Source organism: Pseudophryne corroboree, chromosome 6 (genome assembly GCF_028390025.1).
Source record: "Pseudophryne corroboree isolate aPseCor3 chromosome 6, aPseCor3.hap2, whole genome shotgun sequence".
In the NCBI taxonomy this organism is placed as follows: Eukaryota; Metazoa; Chordata; class Amphibia; order Anura; family Myobatrachidae; genus Pseudophryne; species Pseudophryne corroboree.
In genome coordinates this window covers 14950712-14969771 of record NC_086449.1, presented here as the reverse complement: position 1 = coordinate 14969771, position 19060 = coordinate 14950712, and the positions used below count along the sequence as shown (strand labels likewise).

Sequence of the window (19060 nt, the reverse complement as noted above, 5' to 3'; positions counted from 1 at the left end):
AGGAGGGTGTCTTTGGAATGAGAACACATACCTGTTAGAGACCCTTCCCATTAGGCTGAGGAATTGTCTTCTGGCTTGGTAGTTGGACATTGGGTCTCCCAGGCCTGATTGGTCCTTTGCTTGGAGGTCTTTGTAGAAGCCGATTGTCGAGGGAAGGACTGTCCTTTAGCTTTGCCTTGAGGTCTTCAATCCTCCTATCCATAGTCTACTTTAAGAAGGATTTTGTAGGGATATGTAAAGTAGATGTTTTAACCAGATGGGAATCCACAGCTGGGCGAACCTCTCACTTAGCACAATAAGCCGCTGTAGTAGGGTAAAATAAAGCTAGGTGCTTTGGCAGTTGAAACTTTTTACCAGGAGTATTCCAAGCTTCACGCAGTAGTTCGGTAAGTTGCGCAGACTGAGAAAATTCAGCCTTAACTATCTTCTGGTGCTTAAAAAGCTGGGCCTTTTTTGGTGGAAGAGATGAGTCCTCCTGTTCTAGTTGAAGAATAGATGTGATGACCCTTACAAGTGCTGATACATCTAAGGGAGACTGATGCTTCTCTTCCCCTGAGGGGAGACTAAGTGAGAGAGATGTCTGCCTTCTTTGCCTCTCCGGATGATGCCTTAAAATATGAAAGCTGTGTAGACTGTGAGCATGGCACTGCATGCCTAGTGGGTTTAGTGGGCAAGGTTCTGTCACCCATTATCATCTGTTGTAAAGCAGTAAAGATAGTAGCTAGGCTCTGTACTGCTGTGGAAAGCACATCCACCCAGGGAGGGGGCATAGCTATGACTGGTATAGCAGGATGTACCTGCTGGGGAAATCCCACAGGGGGAGCAACCCACAGTGTTTTCTACGTGGTCAGATATCAGTGCTAGTATCTGTATAAAAGAAGCCCAGGGGGGTCCTGCACAGGAGCTGGAGGTCCTGGCTGGTTAGGTGGGATATACTAACCTGCACACAAACCATCCTGTACAATGTCCTGAGGGGAAATCCTGATGAAAAGGACTTACATGAGACCAGCACAGGAGCCTCATTGTGACCCTTGCATTTGCTAGACATACAGTAGCTGCAAGAATATTATAACACACAATTTATCACTGGGCATGTGCAACAATTGCAGCACTGTGACAACCTTCACAAACCCTGATAGCTGTGAAGTATATTAAACCCATAAACACCTGTTCTTAGGATTAATTGAGAAAAAAAGGGAAAATTATAAGGTGACAGTATAAAAAAGTCAGACAGAAGAGCTAGCACAAGTCACAGTAAAATGCAAAATACAGTATAAATAACTGCAATAGACACTAAATCAACTACACAGACTGCAGTGGCTGGTAGGATATAGCACTGGGTCCTAGGAGAGGTATACAGGGAGACTGGGACCAGTGTTCCCCGAGACCTGTAGCTGTTTAAGGAAAATGGCTTCCATGGGTCTCTGAGGGCAGAAGGGTGAGGGAGGAGCAGCTCTGATGTGGGAAAACTGCAGTGGAAAGGTGCCTGGAGCTGGTGGAGGAACCGCATGGAAAGGGCTTTCCTCCCCTATGCTGACATCAACACTGGGATCCCTGTGCCAGTATGTTAGCCCTGGTGGTCTAATGGGGTCCTTAAAGAACTGGAGAACACATCAGCAACTCCAGTCTGTCTCCCAAGTCTGGAAGTAAGACTGCATCCAAGACACAGGTTACAAGAAGCGGGAACCCACCTTACCTGTCCCCCATTTTCCAGATGCAGTCTGGAGTCCTCCCGTGGTGCCATGGTAGCCAGGCCACCAGGTGCCTCACTGTTAGTACCAGACTGCAGGCTGGAGTTGCAGCACTAATGGGGGTTGATGGGGCAGCAGTGTTTGAGTCCAGAGGACTGCCTCATGCTGCTAGCTCTGTTTAGTAAGAATAAGAAATAAAATATAAAATAAAGCTTGGAATGACGGCACCAAAATGAAACTAATTAGTCTCAGGTTGTGGGTGGGGTGTAGGGGAGGAATAACTGGAGCATCCTGGGATATGCTAAAACTTTAACAGGTTGGTACCCAGTCCTATCCATCACCTACACCCTATTGTCTCCCCTGCGGAGCCCTATGAACCCCGACATAGAAACACACATACATGTATGACTCAAATTGGAGCAATAATCATGTAGAGTAGGACCATAAGAGCAGATATGCCTTTCACTGCCTGATAGCTTTCCAATATGTTTGCAAATGTACAAATATGTGGTCTTTGTATTTCTACTGTCAAGTACTATAGTATGTAATTATCTTTTGCTGGTCCATTGCAGTGTGCTGGGGGAATTTGTTTTTAGTGTATACTGGCCCTCATTCCGAGTTGTTCGCTCGTTAGCTGCTTTTAGCAGCATTGCACACGCTAAGCCGCCGCCTACTGGGAGTGAATCTTAGCTTTGCAGAATTGCGAACTAAAGATTAGCAGAAATGCGAATAGATGTTTCTTTGCAGTTTCTGAGTAGCTCGAGACTTACTCCTACACTGCTATCAGTTCAGTCCTTTTGGTTCCTGGTTTGACGTCACAAACACACCCAGCGTTCGCCCAGACACTCCCCCGTTTCTTCAGACACTCCCGCATTTTTCCCAGAAAAGCCAGCGTTTTCCGCACACTCCCGTAAAACGGACAGTTTCCGCCCAGAAACAACCACTTCCTGTCAATTACACTCCGATCACCAGAACGATGAAAAATCTTCGTTAAGCCATGAGTAAAATACCAAACTTTTGTGCTAATTTACTTGGCGCAGGCGCACTAATCGCTCCGTTGCGAAAAAATCTAACGAGCGAACAACTCGGAATGACCCCCACTGTGTGAAAGGTTAAGAGAATGTGAAAATATAATATTAGTGTCATTCTTCTCCTAAAGCTTTCTGATCAAGTAGTCAACTATTTCAAGAGACTAAAGTTGTATACAAAATTATGAAAATTCCAGTTATATTTGCTCAAATTGTCATCTGCCAATGGTCAAATACATACAGTATGTATAATGAACACAAAGGGTTAGTCCAACGGTCAGTCAAGGTCAAAAAGAAATAAAAGGCCTGGACTTTGATTTGGACACTGTGGCTTTTTTATGTTTGCGGACTTTGCAATAGGCGCATCTGCCCAAAGTTAAGGATGACAGCTCTGGTCCATGACCACCATCGTTGTTATTATTAACAATATTCTGATAAAGTGCTCTCAGCCACTACAGAAGAATCCATCTTGATAGTTATTTTTAACTGGAGTTAATTTTCCCAAACGTGCTACTGTAAATTTATTTATTGTACAAATCACCAGAGATTGCATAGCTTCAAATTTAAATTTAATAATACAAATGAGGTATGTAGAGAATAAACCGGCCCCTGCAGTTTCCACATTATGTATATAAAAGGACTAGCAGATTATCATTCATTGTCTTTCCCTGCTGTGGGTGAGACGATCTGTTGTCTCTACAAGGAAAGCAGAAATCGTGACGCTTCTTGATACATAATACTGATATGTGTTTATTGCATTGAACTACAACTACTGCAGGAATGGGTAGCTTTATACAATTGCCAATATTTACTAAAAATCCAAGTTTTTCCGATTTGTGTTTTTTTTTTCTAAGTCCTAACACGGGAATTCACTAAGCACAAATCTCGGCAGTGTTTGGGCTATTCGTAATGGTTTGATCGGCAAAGTTCAGAAATACGAATGAATAGACCATCGGTCAAACGCTGCTGTTATTTCATACAACACGGGTATTCACTATTCATTCGTATTTGGGTGTTAGTCTCTGAGTGGTCAAGTGCGGGTGTATTTTCTTGCGAATCGTTAAAAAAAGCAGCAAAAAAATAGACCTGCTTTTTCCAGTCGACTTTGGATAACCATGCACGGATCAGTGAGATCTGTGCATGGTTATCTATGGGAAAGGGTCTATTTACTGTAAAAATTGGGAAATTTTTTTGCGTGGGGTCCCCCCCTCCTAAGTAGAACCAGCCTTGGTCTCTTTGAGCCGGTCCTGGTTGAAAAAATATGGGGGAAAAAATGTCAGGGGTTCCGCCATATTTGATCAATCAGCACCGGGCTCTGCGCCTGGTCCTGGTGCCAAAAATACGGGGGACAAAAAGCGTAGGTGTCCCCCGTATTTTTGGAACCAGCACCGGGCTCCACTAGTCAGAGAGATAATGCCACAGCCGGGGGACACTTTTTTCTTGGTCCCTGCGGCCCTCGCATTAAATCACTAACTAGTCACCCCTGGCCGGGGTACCCTGGTGGAGTGGGAACCCCTTAAATCCCCCCTCCAGCCACCCAAGGGCCAGGGGTGAAGCCCGAGGCTGTCCCCCCATCCAAGGGCGGCGGATGGGGGGCTGATAGTCTTGTAAAAAAAATAGAATATTGTTTTTTGTAGCAGTACTACAAGTCCCAGCAAGCCTCCCCAGCAAGCTGGTACTTGGAGAACCACAAGTGCCAGCATGCGGGGGGAAAACGGGTTCGCTGGTACCTGTAGTACTAATACAAAAAAATACCCAACAAAAAACAGGACACACACAGACTGTGACAGTAAAACTTTATTATATACATGCACACCTACATACATACATACTTACCTATGTTCACAAGAGGCTCGGTCCACTTCTCCATGTAGACTCCACGGGGTACCTGTGAAAAAAATTATACTCACATAATCCAGGGTAGCAAGTGTCCTCTTTGTAATCCACGTACTTGGCAAAAAAAACAAGCCGAAAACCCAAACCACGCACTGCAAGGGGGCCCATGTTTACACATGGGACCCCTTTCCCCGACTGCTGGGACCCCCCCCTGACTCCTGTCAAAGAAAGTCCCTTCAGCCAATCAGGGAGCGCCACATCGTGGCACTCTCCTGATTGGCTGTGCGCTCCTGTAGTGTTATTGAGGCTGCGCACTGAAGATACAATGTAACGCATAGGCGCTCCATTGTATCTAATGGTGGGAACTTTGTAGTCAGCGGTTGAGGTTATATCGGGATCTGCAAAAAATATCTGTTGCTCTACTTCGACATAAAAATGTTGGAGTATGCCAGGGCCACAGAGAACCCCATAGCACACGCCTTCCGTTGCAGGTAGATATGCCCGTCATATAGTAAAAAAAAAAATTAGCAGCGTAATTTGTAATAGTTGCAGACATAATTGTAAATCTGCGCCCTGGAACTCCACATGATCACCCAAATACTGCTCCACTGCCGCTAATCCCATTTCGTAAAGGAATAACTTTGTATTAATTTTGAACATCTATACTACATAGTAAAACATTAGATTCAAAGATAGGCAACTGCTGTAATTTATAGAGTAGAGAAGTGGTATAAAGCAGGAAACGGGGATGCATTTGTATACATGGTTGCAATATGGAGTCCAGATATAAGGCAACGGGTTGGAATAGGCAGGATCTGGCAGAAATGATGGGGTGTCCTGGTGGTTTGTCAAGTGACTTATGGATTTTAGGTGTTGTATATAGTACTGGCATAACAGGATTTGCTGGAATTAAAGCATTGCGTATAGTACTAAAAATTCCACCCTCCTGCACAGCACTGTCCAACAAAGTAGTAAGATGTTCTTTAAATTCATTGGTGGGGTCCTTGCTCAGCCGACAATATGTGGCAGAGTCTTGGAGTTGACGTTGGATTTCATCTTTGTAGTCCTGCATGTTCTGAATGACCAACGCCTTTGTCCGCAGGGCGAAAAATGAGGCTACTCTGTGCTGCAAGATGTTGAAAGGCCTCATTTTCTACTTTGGTTAAATTGTAGCACAACCGCGGCATGCTAGACATATATTCGTTAGTTTGTTCATCCAGCAGCCGACTAAACGTTCTGATCGAGGCATTTTGAGACTGTAGTTCGAATTTAGATTTAGGCAGAATTTTCAGCAGTTTAGTTTGTATTTATGAATGCTCTGCTGTAGTAGCCTGTTTGTTAAAATATTCTTTCAATTTAAGTTGTCACTGTAGACGATACTTTTCCACCTGCCAGTTGAATGGGTCACATTTGGAAGTAGGGACAAATGATAAGCCCCTAGAAAGCACTTGTTCAATCGGAGATAACTCATAGTCAGACATGTTAACTACTAGCGTATCTGATGTTTCAGTGGTCTTCCTACTCTGTTTCTGCCTCTGCCACTGTTGGCCCCTTCTGGTGTAGGGCCGCCTGCTTCTCGTTTGTCTGATAGCTGGGTCCGAGAAGTTACCCCTAAAGGAAGGTTACCTGGGTGATGTTGACTGGCAGAGTTGGATTCACTAGTAGATGGGGTATGTTCATTGGAGGATTCAAGATCCCTCTGGCGGTATCGTCTGCATCAGAAAAATGGTCTCCTTTGGTCATGTTGGGTAGAAGAATCAGTCCACTTATATACGTTATGGTTATCATAATCACCATCGACTTTTGTGCATTTTTGTGCCTAAAACTTAATCAAGTCACGCTTGTATTTGTAGCTGACCATTAAGTTTCTTGTACCAGTTTGTGCTGGTGTCTGCCTGCAGAATAGGTTTATGTATGGTCTCGAATTCCGTTATTTTCGCTTTAATAGCATTCATCTCTTTGGTGGACTGCTCTATTATTAAGAGCATTAAGTCCATGGAGAATTTATTAAGGATACCCACCCACTTTTTACAAAAGCCCAGATGATCGCAGCCTATAGTGGGTGAGTTCCCAACCCGTAGCCCACGGGTGATTTTTTTAGCTCTATAATAATCTGACAGAGAGATACAATGGTAATAATAGTCAATCTGTTTTCAGTGCAGGCGGAGTAACTCACGATAACAGCTATCAGGTGTACTTGCCTCCTCCTGTGCATCCATAATTTCACTATACAGTATCTCATCTGCTTCGGCTTCTGAGTACCCATGCAAATCACCTATGGCATAATTAGAAAACTGGGGACACCCGCCCTGAATCAGCAACAGATTCAGGCATGGTATTTGAAATCCCACCAAGATCTATGAACGCCTAATTCCTGATCGGAATTAATATGTCAGACCAAATATGAATGCAACACAAAACAAATATAAACAACTGTTTCTGTGCTGTGCAAATAAGCATAAAAAGGGCAGGTGCTAAAGCTAATCTCCAGCTATAAAAAGTAAGTGGCAAAGGAAACAGAGTAACAATTGAGCTTCAAAAATAGTAAGGGAGCCTTGATAAAAAGTATGTTAGAGATGCCACTCCAACATCTTACGGATATACAGTCCATGTAATCCGGCTCTCCATTGAGGTGTTTGCTGCACCGGGTGACTCCGTGATAAATCACATACACAACCAGCCAACGTGGCACTTCTGGTGACTTGCACAATAAGAACTCGCAGGTAGGCAATGTATAGAAAACAACGTTTCAAAGCCAATTTTATACAGGCACTTTCCTAAGGTATAAAAACATACAATAAGATCTTACCTTTAAAAGCTGCTAATCACCCTGTGCTCATGCCGCGTGTAAGCAGCAGAATGCCGCCCCTCCATCTGGTGCAGCGGGAGTGACGTCGCACTACGTCACCTCCCACGAGAGTGCTCCCCATCACCATGGTGACATATACAATACAGTCGGATCACTGTGGATGTATCATAGACAAAAACTAGTACAACATACATATGCAGGCAGAGGTTATCTGTAATATAGATGTTACTATGTAAACTATACTGTTTGTAATAAACAATGCTATACTGCATAACATCTCCTACACACGGCTGTGTCCTAAATAGATGCACCATGATTTAAATGGACAGTGTTACAGTTGAGTACTATAAGAAGCTATTAAACCCCTGGGCCTCATTGAGTTCCCGCGGGTGCACAGTGCCCAAATGATAAATCCACCATGCTTCCAGCCTCAGTAGTTTGCCTCCGCGGTCACCACCCCTATTAGAAGCTGGGACATGGTCAATCATGCGGTATTTCAAGGTGCTCATTGGATGATGATTAAGGGCAAAGTGCCTAGCTACAGGCTGTTCACTAAATCCCATCTATACATTAATTTATGTGGAACTTTTAATGAATAAATAAAAAAATGTATAAAAATATGTTTCAGAGTATATAGAGTAATTGTATTTTTTTAAACCACTAATAGTGTCTTGCGCTAATCATTATATATATAAATGTATGTATAACTGTGGATAGGTGCATACATCCACATACACACCTATCTCACATATATACAAACCATTAGAGTATAAAGATTAATATGTATATTGTCTTACAAATAAAAACCAATATATTCTACAAAGCAGGGAAGTTAAATTGGCTTGTGGATATAGCCAACACAATCCCACCTGATATAAACCAGATGCAAGCTAGCAAAATTCTAAAAGACTCCTCACGCTAAATATGATTAATTAGAGGCAACAGGGCATGAACATACTCAATACATTAATTCTTTTATAATATTTTTTAATATCCATAAAATCAATCATGTAAAACACAAAAAAAATCACAAAATTGACTTAATTAATATGTACATATATAAAAAAAAATATATATATAATAAAATGATAATTAATATTGATTGAGCATAAGAGGTTGATCATATATCTAAATTATTATAATTGACCACAGTGGATTAATCCAATATTTGTAAAGGTACTGATGTCCTTATTTTATTGTATTCCTAAATAGGACAGTCCTGTTAGGTGTGCTTAAATATCTCTTGGATTAAATATCATATAGTATATTATAGATGTAGTTTTTTACCAATTGATGAAATTATCCATGTGCTCGAAGAAAGAAAAATTCTTTACTTATGGGAGATATCCTGAATCCTCGAGGATAAATCAAACACCCGGGGCTCGGTGCACCGCAAGCACCTGTTGTATAATACGGCTCCCGTTCTCTGACCACCGCTCGTGGTGTCCTCCGTCTCCCACTGCAATAGCTCCAATAAGCAGTGCACACACCTTGTAGGCTATGGGGAAAGGACAGTCCGGCTCCTGGAGCTCAGTGCACCGCCGGCGCCTGTCAGCTGAATATGCTCCCATCCTCAAGCCGCCGCATATAGCGTCCTCCTTTCTCCTGACTGTCAGCCTCAGAAGCAGCAGCGATGCACATCAACGGGAACCACCAGATATTGTCAACTGGGTGTCTTTGAATCTAATGTTATACTATGTAGTATAGATGTTCAAAATTTATACACAGTTATTCCTCACGAAAAGGGCTTAGCGGCAGTGGAGCAATATTTGGGTGATCATGTTTTTCTGTATGACGGGCATAGCTTCCTGCAACGGAAGGGGTGTGCTATGAGTTCCTCTGTGGCCCCGGCATACTCCAACATTTTTATGTTTGAAGTAGAACAACAGATATTTTTTGCAGATCCCGATGTGGCGGACAGTATACTTTTTTACTGTCGCTACATCGACGATTTACTATTAATCTGGCAGGGATCTAAGGGTAGACTTGAAGAGGTGATACAGTCCCACAATATGCTGCAGCACCACATTCAATTAATCTATACTATTAGTGATCATGTCATTAATTATTTAGATGTTCAAATGTCTCTCCAACAGGGACGGTTAACAACCTCCTTTTATTTTATTTCTGCTTGTTGATCCCTACAACAACAAAGAAGGCTGCGCTGTGTGTCAGTAGTTAGTACAAAAAGAGAGCAAACGTGTACTATAAAGGTATTAAATTTAATTAAAATAACATGAAGTTATAAAAGCAAACATAAAATATAAGCACACTTGTACCTGTCTCAAAGGTATATTTGAGTGGTTATAAATGGTATATGGCAAGGAAAAATCCAATGTTATAGTTCAGAGAGAAGAAACTCAAAACGGTGCAGTCCCAAAAGATGGTTATCTCGTATATGTCAACAGGCAGGTTTATAATGAATAATGATAGTACCTCTCCGAATGGGCTGGTGTAAATTTCGGCCGAGCGTCCCCGGCCAAAACAATCCTGCTTTGCCCAAAATGCTGCACAGCGGAGGGACGGTATCTTGTAGACTGCCTGTTGATGATCACTCATCACAGTGAGAAGGTGGTAACAGCATGCGGCTGGATGGAAGCAAGGTCCAATAATGCTCACCAGTTGCAGTGGTGAGATGGACGATAGCCTGTATGGAGACGAGCCGGACAGTAGATGGAAATAAAAACCAAGGAGGGTATGCACGGCAGTGTAACACCTTGAGCCAGGTGTGCTGGTTTAGAGGCGGAGTCCTGACGCGTTTCGTCATGATCACGTGACTTTTTCAAAGGTATGATCCTGCCTCCACATTGATCGGTATTTAAAGCCTGAACGGCTGATGACAAACAGATGTCTGCAATTGATAATTAAGGCAACTGCCCCATACGACACATTGCATACACGTTCGCTCTCAAAATAACACAGCTTAAAAGACACATTGTTAAAGAAAACACTCGAAGCATATGGCAAAATTGACCCGTGAGCAGAATTAATATGAGTCTTCAGATTAACCCTCTGCATAGGGATTGCAATATTGTGCAGAAGGCTTTCTCATAAACAAATACTAAACGAGGATATGTGAGCTGATTAGCTATCACCTATAATAACACTTCAGTGTTAGACATAGTTTGCTCATTTTATATGATAGGGATCCTCTATAATTTTGGACAAAGGACATATATTGTCCAATAAAATAAAGCCAACAATAAGACATAATTTAGAAAAATAATAAATAAAAAATAAATAAATAAATGATTAAGCTGGATTTGAACTAGGGTCTGACAAGGGATACTATTCACTGGTCTGAAGAGGGATACTGTTTAGTAGTCTAACCTGGTGTGCCACTGACCTCACTGTGTGTGAAACAGATTCAGACCTACATTTGAAAGCTATCAAACACTCAAAAGTACATGTAGAATCTGGTATTTAATATTATCTCCATAAAATAAAAATAAAGTGGTAAAAGTAAAACATACGCCAGGATCGAGGTCATAAATTGCCTATATTCTTGTCAATCCATAGCGTCATGAGTACTTACACCACTGAAGTATAAACGTAAAAATAAAATAAATTTATTCTATATACACTATTGTAAATAAGAATATACCAGAAAGAGTCCTTCCATAGACACCCCACTTTAAAACAATTGGTTAATTTATAGGTACTAATCCAACAGAAGGTGAGTCCCATAGGTTTAGTAAGTATAGATAGGCTCTAAAAATCTATCAGGCGCATTAGTGACTGCCATGAGTTCGCATCCCACGTCCAGCTTAGGCGCCATATGAAGTCTCAGCTCGATGTGCTACTGATCTCACTATACACACCATAATTGCAAAACGACTGTTCATTATGGGGTATCATAGAATTTCACAGAAACTTTGACGAAGTATAAACAATGTAAAAATATATAATACCCATATATCACATTCATTCATAGAGAATATATAAAGAGCCTGAAGCAGAAAGAAACTGGGTACCCAAAGCGTCTATAACATCATTACTAGATTAATGAGTATTAGCTGTTATTATCCTAGGTCGAATTCAATACATTCATTGAGACCCTCCGGCATTAGGGTCCTCAATTTATGGATCCAGTAGTTCTCTCTCAGGCATAACTTTCTATATCTGTCTCCTTCGCGTGCTGTTGGTAAGATTGTCTCAATACCAATTAATTTGATGTCTTCTGGATTTTTCTGGTGTTTATCTAAAAAGTGTCTAGAGACGCTATGGAACACGAAACCTTTTTGAATATTGCGTCTATGTTCAAGACACCTAGTTCTTAATTTTCGTGTAGTCCTACCCACATAGATAAGACCACAATTGCAGATCAATAGATATATTACAAAAGAGTTGTTACAATTGATATGTGAGCGAATCTCTACCTTTAGGGAGTTAGGAGTATTGAAAACTTTAACATTATTTAAAATGTATGAGCAGGTGATACATTGTTTGGCTCCACATCTGAAACATCCCACAATTTTGGGGAGCCATTGAACCATGTTGGAGGAGTTGATATTCGCCTCTGTTTTTCTTTTGTCTATAAAAAGACTGGGTGCAAGAAGATGTTGTAGATTATTAGATTTTTTGAAAATAACAGACGGTTTATCTTTCAACTCTGTTTTTAGAATTTGATCTGTCAAAAGAATGGTGTAATTGTTATTAATGATGTTCTTGACCTTAGATGAAGAGCTATTGAATTGTGTTATAAAGTGTGGTTGATCAGAATCAAACTTGCAGTGATGTGCTTTATGTACCAATAATTCCTTCCTGTCTATAGAGTCTGCCCTTTCTCTGGCTGATTTAATCAGAGATTCAGGATATCCTCGGTTCTTAAATGCGGTTGATAACTCATCTGCTTGTGAATGATAATCTGATAAGCTGCTACAATTACGTTTAATACGTCTTAATTGTCCAAATGGAACATTGTTCAGCCATGGTTTATGATGGGAGCTGTTATAATGTAAAAAATTCAGAGTGTCAACTTCTTTGAGAAAAGTTTTGGTAGTAATTCTACCATCAACTATATTGAGTGAGATGTCGAGGAAAGAAATAGATATATTACTAGACTCCCCAGTGAAACGTAAATTGAAATCATTAGAATTTAATTGTGTGATTAACTCAGAAGAAAGAGAGATATCACCATAAAAAACAAAAAACATATCATCTATGTAACGGCCATAGTAGACGAGGTCCGCGCCAAAGCTCCGCCCCCACACATGGCAGTCCTCAAAGGCACCCATGTATAGATTGGCGAAGCTCGGCGCGAACCTCGTCCCCATGGCCGTCTCAAGTGTTTGTAAATAATATTTCCTGTCAAACACAAAAAAAATGTGTGACAATTATGGTGTGTATAGTGAGATCAGTGGCACATCGAGCTGAGACTTCATATGGCGCCTAAGCTGGACGTGGGATGCGAACTCATGGCAGTCACTAATGCGCCTGATAGATTTTTAGAGCCTATCTATACTTACTAAACCTATGGGACTCACCTTCTGTTGGATTAGTACCTATAAATTAACCAATTGTGTTAAAGTGGGGTGTCTATGGAAGGACTCTTTCTGGTATATTCTTATTTACAATAGTGTATATAGAATAAATTTATTTTATTTTTACGTTTATACTTCAGTGGTGTAAGTACTCATGACGCTATGGATTGACAAGAATATAGGCAATTTATGACCTCGATCCTGGCGTATGTTTTACTTTTACCACTTTCTTTTTATTTTATGGAGATAATATTAAATACCAGATTCTACATGTACTTTTGAGTGTTTGATAGCTTTCAAATGTAGGTCTGAATCTGTTTCACACACAGTGGGGTCAGTGGCACACCAGGTTAGACTACTAAACAGTATCCCTCTTCAGACCAGTGAATAGTATCCCTTGTCAGACCCTAGTTCGAATCCAGCTTAATCATTTATTTATTTATTTTTTATTTTTTATTTTTCTAAATTATGTCTTATTGTTGGCTTTATTTTATTGGACAATATATGTCCTTTGTCCAAAATTATAGAGGATCCCTATCATATAAAATGAGCAAACTATGTCTAACACTGAAGTGTTATTATAGGTGATAGCTAATCAGCTCACATATCCTCGTTTAGTATTTGTTTATGAGAAAGCCTTCTGCACAATATTGCAATCCCTATGCAGAGGGTTAATCTGAAGACTCATATTAATTCTGCTCACGGGTCAATTTTGCCATATGCTTCGAGTGTTTTCTTTAACAATGTGTCTTTTAAACTGTGTTATTTTGAGAGCGAACGTGTATGCAATGTATCGTATGGGGCAGTTGCCTTAATTATCAATTGCAGACATCTGTTTGTCATCAGCCGTTCAGGCTTTAAATACCGATCAATGTGGAGGCAGGATCATACCTTTGAAAAAGTCACGTGATCGTGACGAAACGCATCAGAACTCCGCCTCTAAACCAGCACACCTGGCTCAAGGTGTTACACTGCCGTGCATACCCTCCTTGGTTTTTATTTCCATCTACTGTCCGGCTCGTCACCATACAGGCTGTCGTCCATCTCACCACTGCAACTGGTGAGCATTATTGGACCTTGCTTCCATCCAGCCGCATGCTGTTACCACCTTCTCACTGTGACGAGTGATCATCAACAGGCAGTCTACAAGATACCGTCCCTCCGCTGTGCAGCATTTTGGGCAAAGCAGGATTGTTTTGGCCGGGGACGCTCGGCCGAAATTTACACCAGCCCATTCGGAGAGGTACTATCATTATTCATTATAAACCTGCCTGTTGACATATACGAGATAACCATCTTTTGGGACTGCACCATTTTGAGTTTCTTCTCTCTGAACTATAACATTGGATTTTTCCTTGCCATATACCATTTATAACCACTCAAATATACCTTTGAGACAGGTACAAGTGTGCTTATATTTTATGTTTGCTTTTATAACTTCATGTTATTTTAATTAAATTGAATACCTTTATAGTACACGTTTGCTCTCTTTTTGTACTAACTACTGACACACAGCGAAGCCTTCTTTGTTGTTTTAGTCTACTTTTTCCATTCTTCACATAGTGGTCACGGCAAGCGCAGTGTCTCAGCAGTTTATTATCTCTTTTACACTACAATTAGGCGCTGCACTAGGAGTGTTTTTTTGTTGATCCCTACACCTCTGCAATAACCCACAGACATCTCCATGCTATATTTTCAAATGTATGTGGATTTCTGCTTGTTGATCCCTACACCTCTGCAATAACCCACAGATATCTCCATGCTATATTTTCAAATGTATGTGGATTTCTGCTTGTTGATCCCTACACCTCTGCAATAACCCACAGACATCTCCATGCTATATTTTCAAATGTATGTGGATTTCTGCTTGTTGATCCCTACACCTCTGCAATAACCCACAGACATCTCCATGCTATATTTTCAAATGTATGTGGATTTCTGCTTGTTGATCCCTGCAAACTAGAACTCTTGATCTCTATTCACACCAATGTATATTTTAGCAGTGTATGTAATTGTATTTGTAGAATATTAGTACTTGCTTATAGCTGATATTATCTTTTGTATAGATGTTGGTCAGTGGAGTGGAGTTTATTAGCATACATGGACTGGTGTTTACTTAACACAGGGTAATATAATTCCTTTGATTAGATGTCCAATTAGCTTCAGCTGAAGCCTTTGTAAATTATAACTAGTATATGTTAGCATTCAGTTATGGGGCAGTTGTCTGCGGGGCAGTAGTCAGAAGTTTAGAAATATACGACGTTTGGAAATTACAAAGTTAGGAAATTTTAAAAAGAACAGTTAAACCAACAGTTGAACAAACATTTAAAAAACATTGGAAAGCAGGTAAATCTACCATTTAATTAACAATTTCCATAAGCATTTTCCTATCTATACTTTACTCTTTATAAACACCATGCTCCACAAACTGTTTTTCCTCATAGCACTTCATGGTATCCTCTATAAAATGACATCGTCCTTCACTATTCCTGTTATGTATCGCTCTGTACACATTGTAGCCTCATTAATCCACTCCCCTCTTATTAACACTCATGAGCTTTTAACATATCTATGTACACTAACTGTCACATCCTCTACCTGTCACCATAAGAAACTATCACACATCTTCCCCAACTATACCTATCTCTCTCTTCTTCTACTTCTACTAGTTAGTGACATATCCCCAAATCCAGGTCCCATCCACATACCACGCTCACATTCAGCTGATTCACAACGGAATATAAAATCAACAAACCTTATCAACATCACATGTCTCCCATCTACCTCCAAGTCACTAAAATGTGCTTTATGGAATGCACGCTCTGTTTGCAACAAATTAACAGCTATTCATGACCTTTTCATAGCAAAAAAATTCAATATGCTGGCTATAACAGAAACCTGGCTCACACAATCAGACACTGCCTCCCCTGCAGCACTGTCACATGGTGGCCTCCACTTCACACACACTCCCAGGCCTGGTAACATCAAAGGAGGGGGTGTTGGAATATTACTGTCCAAATCTTACACGCACATCGTTTTACCACCTGTTTCCTCACTCACATTTACATCCTTTGAAGTACACTCTATTAGGATTTTCACCCCTTTCTCTCTGCGTGTTGCAGCTATCTATCGCCCACCTGGGCAACCCAATAAGTTTCTGGAAGATTTTTCTGCATGGCTCCCTCACTTTCTATCCTCTGACATCTCCACCATCCTTATGGGTGATTTCAATCTCTCTATTGACAGTCCACAATCTCCCCATGCCTCTAAACTACTCTCTCTAACCTCCTCTCTTGGCCGCTCCCAATGGACTGACTCCCCTACTCATCAGGAGGGCCACTGCCTTGATCTTGTATTCACCAGACTATGCTCTGTTTCTGAACTCACTAACACTCCTTTCCCTCTCTCAGATCACAACCTTATCACATGCATGCTCTCCTCCATTACTTCAAACTCCATGTCCCTAAAGTCTACAAGGACACCTCTTACCCGCAGAAATATTAACGCTATTAATTTTCAACAACTATCTACCTCTCTGCAACCACTACTTTCACCAATTTCTACATTCACCTCTCCAGAGACTGCTGTGTCACACCTTAACCAAACTCTAGTAACAGCACTGGATGAAGTGGCTCCAGCTACCCATCACACTCCACGTAGACTTAGATGTCAACCGTGGCACTCTAAATACACTAGACACTTACAAAAACTCTCACGAAAAGTTGAACGCCAGTGGCGTAAATCTCGTAGTTCAAGTGACTTTCTCACATATAAGACCACCTACCACTCTTATCGTACTGCTCTGGACACTGCCAAACAAACATATTTTCAATCTATCATCTCTGCTCAAGCCTCTAACCCCAAGCGACTTTTTAATACATTTAAATCACTTCTTATCCCTCCCATACCTAACCCACCAGCCACTGTCAGTGCGCAAGATCTTGCTTCCTATTTCAAGGACAAGATTGACAAGATCCGAAATGAAATGGTATGCTCTTCCACAGCAAGTGACCTGCTCAATTCCCTGCCTGAACCCTCTAACACCTTCTCTTCCTTTGATCCTACAAATGAAAATGAAGTATCTGCACTCTTTTCATCTGCCTACTCTAATACCTCTCCCCTTGACTCTATACCCTCACAAATTAGTAAAGCTCTGTCTACTGTGCTCATCCCAACCTTAACGAAAATCTGTAATCTCTCCCTGTCTACTGGTATCTTTCCTTCTCTATACAAGCATGCAGTGATTACTCCCATTCGGAAAAAACAAAACTCTGACCCGAACACTCTCTCTAACTACCGTCCCGTCTCTCAGCTCCCATGCCCCTCCAAGCTACTTGAGAGACTTGCCTACACTCGGCTCACACACTTTCTAAACTCACACAGCCTACTGGACCCACTTCAGTCAGGATTTCGTGCCCAACACTCCACAGAGACAGCACTGACTAAGGTAGTGAATGATTTGGTCACTGCTAAATCTAAAGGACATTTCTCTCTACTTATTGTCCTTGATCTCTCTGCTGCTTTTGACACTGTTGACCACTCTCTTCTCATACAAACACTACAATCCCTAGGTATTCAGGACACAGCCCTTTCTTGGTTCTCATCCTACCTATCTAATCGCTCCTTCAGTGTTCGTTTCTCTGATTCCACCTCTCTTTCGCTACCTCTCTCAGTTGGAGTACCGCAAGGCTCAGTCCTAGGTCCTCTGCTTTTCTCTATCTATACCACATCTCTTGGCAAATTAATCAACTCTTTCGGATATCAGTACCATCTGTATGCGGATGATACTCAAATCTACCTATCCTCCCCTGATTTGTCACCATCTGTATTGGGCCGTGTCACTGAATGCCTTTCTGCCATTTCATCTTGGATGACATCTCGCCACCTCAAACTTAATATTTCCAAAACAGAATTAATTATATTTCCACCGGCCAATAGTAGTTTCCAACCTGATATCTCTATCACTGTTGAGAACTCTGCAATCACCCCTACCCCACAAGCTCGCTGCCTAGGTGTCATTCTTGACTCTGAACTATCCTTTGTTACCCACATTCAATCTGTCTCAAGATCATGTTACATACATCTAAGAAACATATCCAAAATACGCCCTTATCTTACACAAGACACAGCAAAAACTCTAATCCATGCTCTCATTATCTCCCGCATTGATTATTGTAATAGTCTCCTGACCGGTCTTCCCAAACATAAGCTCTCACCACTACAATCCCTTTTGAATGCAGCTGCGAGGCTAATCTTGCTTGCCAGACGTTCATCTTCTGCAGATCCGCTCTGTCAGTCCCTCCATTGGTTACCGGTATTCTACCGTATTAAATATAAAATACTTTTACTCACATACAAGGCTATTAACCAAACTGCACCAACATACATCTCTTCACTCATCTCAAAATATCTCCCTACCCGACCTCTCCGCTCTGCACAAGACCTACGTCTCTCATCCACACGCATTACTTGTTCACACTCAAAATTACAGGACTTTATCCGGGCTTCACCCACTCTGTGGAATGCCCTCCCACGCACAGTAAGACTCGTCTCTAATCTCCAAACCTTTAAATGTTCCCTGAAAACTCACCTCTTCAGACAAGCCTATCAAATTCCAGACCCACCCACATAACCTTCAGTGCTTCCCTATCTAATTACATCCTCTGTAGAGTATTCATAACATCACATATCTTGTCTTTCTTTAGTCTCACACCCTCCTGACACTTGGATAACTTTGTGGGGTATCATCATACAACCCATTAAGAACCTAGCAATCTGGTGGACCATTATGCAATAGGTAGCATCAATCCTTGTGTATCTATGCCTATTTCCCTATAGATTGTAAGCTTGCGAGCAGGGCCTTCCTACCTCTGTCTGTCTGTTTTTACCCAGTTTTGTTCTATTACTGTTCTAATTGTAAAGTGCAACGGAATATGCTGCGCTATATAAGAAACTGTTAATAAATAAATAATAAATAATATTCTAAATCCACTGATAAGAATAATGTGTTACACTACAAGAGTTTCCACACTCAACCACTCAAAAGGGGTTTGCCATTTTCTCAGCTCCTCAGGGTCAGATGGATTACCTCTGACCCAGTCACAGCCGGTGTCCAAATGGACGGGATGATTGAACAATTTGCCAAGCAAGCTTACAGCTGCTAAAGAAAAGGTGTTGAGCATAGATCGAGCCACACTCATTGGTTCCCCTAAA

At 41.2% G+C, this 19060-nt stretch overlaps 1 protein-coding gene across 1 annotated transcript in view; it reads right to left on the bottom strand.

Moving 5' to 3' along the window:
* Nucleotides 1–34: 34 nt before the first annotated feature.
* Nucleotides 35–19060, bottom strand: part of LOC134934011 (olfactory receptor 10AG1-like) — a 37223-nt gene continuing 18197 nt past the window's right edge. The window contains exons 3-4 of the mRNA XM_063929535.1: nucleotides 11744–12311; nucleotides 35–205 (exon numbers count right to left, since the gene is read on the bottom strand). Coding sequence (XP_063785605.1) covers nucleotides 35–205; nucleotides 11744–12311 — 739 coding nt within the window. The remainder of the gene's footprint in view (nucleotides 206–11743; nucleotides 12312–19060) is intronic.